Source organism: Limulus polyphemus, unplaced genomic scaffold (assembly GCF_000517525.1).
Source record: "Limulus polyphemus unplaced genomic scaffold, Limulus_polyphemus-2.1.2 Scaffold1615, whole genome shotgun sequence".
Taxonomy (NCBI): domain Eukaryota; kingdom Metazoa; phylum Arthropoda; class Merostomata; order Xiphosura; family Limulidae; genus Limulus; species Limulus polyphemus.
The window spans coordinates 127230-128514 of NW_013667225.1; the positions used below are offsets into that span (position 1 = coordinate 127230).

A 1285-nucleotide genomic window follows, 5' to 3' on the forward strand; every position below is an offset into this window, starting at 1 on the left:
ATATGTCTCGTCGTGTGCCATCACTATAAGGGATTAGAATATACTAAACTACACATTATATAGGCTATACTAACGTGATGTTTAGGTGGTTCGTTTAACTATTATACACAAATGGGGGTGGTTAATGAAAGTGTTCCAAAACAAGACATTAATTTCTTGACGACCTAATATTATTATTATTATTTTTTCTCCTTGATATAATATACTCTATCATGGAAAGCATCTGATAAAATAAACTTAAATTTCAAAGCATTACTTGTTTATACTTCAGAATGAGTCATGGGGAAACTGTGCTGAAAGTTTATTTTTTTCAGGTGATGATCTTTTTGTGGTATAGTACTTTATCAAAGGTTTATTCAACAATAAACCAAGGCAATACTTCTTTTTGGGTTTAAAAATATATATCATAAATTATTTTTCTGAAGCCCATTTTATATCTTAGTTGTAATTTCCATGTTTCAGGAACTGTACAAACGATTGAAAGGCATACTAAACAAGCTTACACCACAGATGTTCCAGCCGTTAGTCAGAAAGATATTTGAGTTACAGATAGACACTGAAGATCGATTAATTGGTGTGATTGACTTGGTTTTTCAAAAGGCTATTGATGAACCCAGCTTTAGTGTGACGTATGCCAACTTGTGTAAAAACCTAGCTTCGGTGAGCAGTTTCTAGTTGTTTTTAATGGAAGCGTGTTTATTTAGAATAAATTCTGTATTTGATAATTTTTATAAATTACTATAAGTGAATAATGTTTTAATCTAATGTAGCAGTGTATTATTTGGTGAACTGATATTTAAAAAAAAATGTATATATATGTTTATATTCTGGGTGTATTAAAAGACATGGCTTGTTTAAAACTATTCCATTATAATATTGGATGATGGCCGTTATACTCATAAGTTACATATGGCCATGATCCCATTAGAACACACCAGACAAGTTTGTGCATTCAATTAACACATTGTTTGAAAACTGCTCAGACATAACTTTTTTTAATTCGTTAGTATTAAACACCATACATTCAATTTCTAATTACTTTATTTGACTCAGAGAGAGATAACAATAGTTAATTACACAGAGCTTGAGCAGGAAATGTTGGACATTTTCAACGTTGTTGTGGGCTCGAACATAGTTGGATCAGGCAGCATTAGGTTTCTTTAACCAGCAGCAGGTTGTTTGGCTTCTTGTACGAGCCAGGAGACTGTAAAGATTTCAGTTGACAAACTGGCAACAGGACCAATGGCTTCTTGTTACGAGTCAGGAGACTGACTTTTAGCCCCCC

General features: G+C 32.7%; 1 protein-coding gene across 2 annotated transcripts in view; it reads left to right on the forward strand.

The window, feature by feature from the left end:
• The window catches only part of LOC106464302 (eukaryotic translation initiation factor 4 gamma 3-like), a 92861-nt gene that overhangs the window by 62341 nt on the left and 29235 nt on the right, over positions 1 to 1285 (forward strand). For both annotated transcript variants that reach the window (XR_002611715.1, XM_013924429.2), the window contains exon 14: positions 463 to 660. Coding sequence is in view for 1 of the 2 variants with exons in the window: in XM_013924429.2 (XP_013779883.1) it covers positions 463 to 660 (198 nt within the window). In the remaining variant the exon portion in view is untranslated. The remainder of the gene's footprint in view (positions 1 to 462; positions 661 to 1285) is intronic.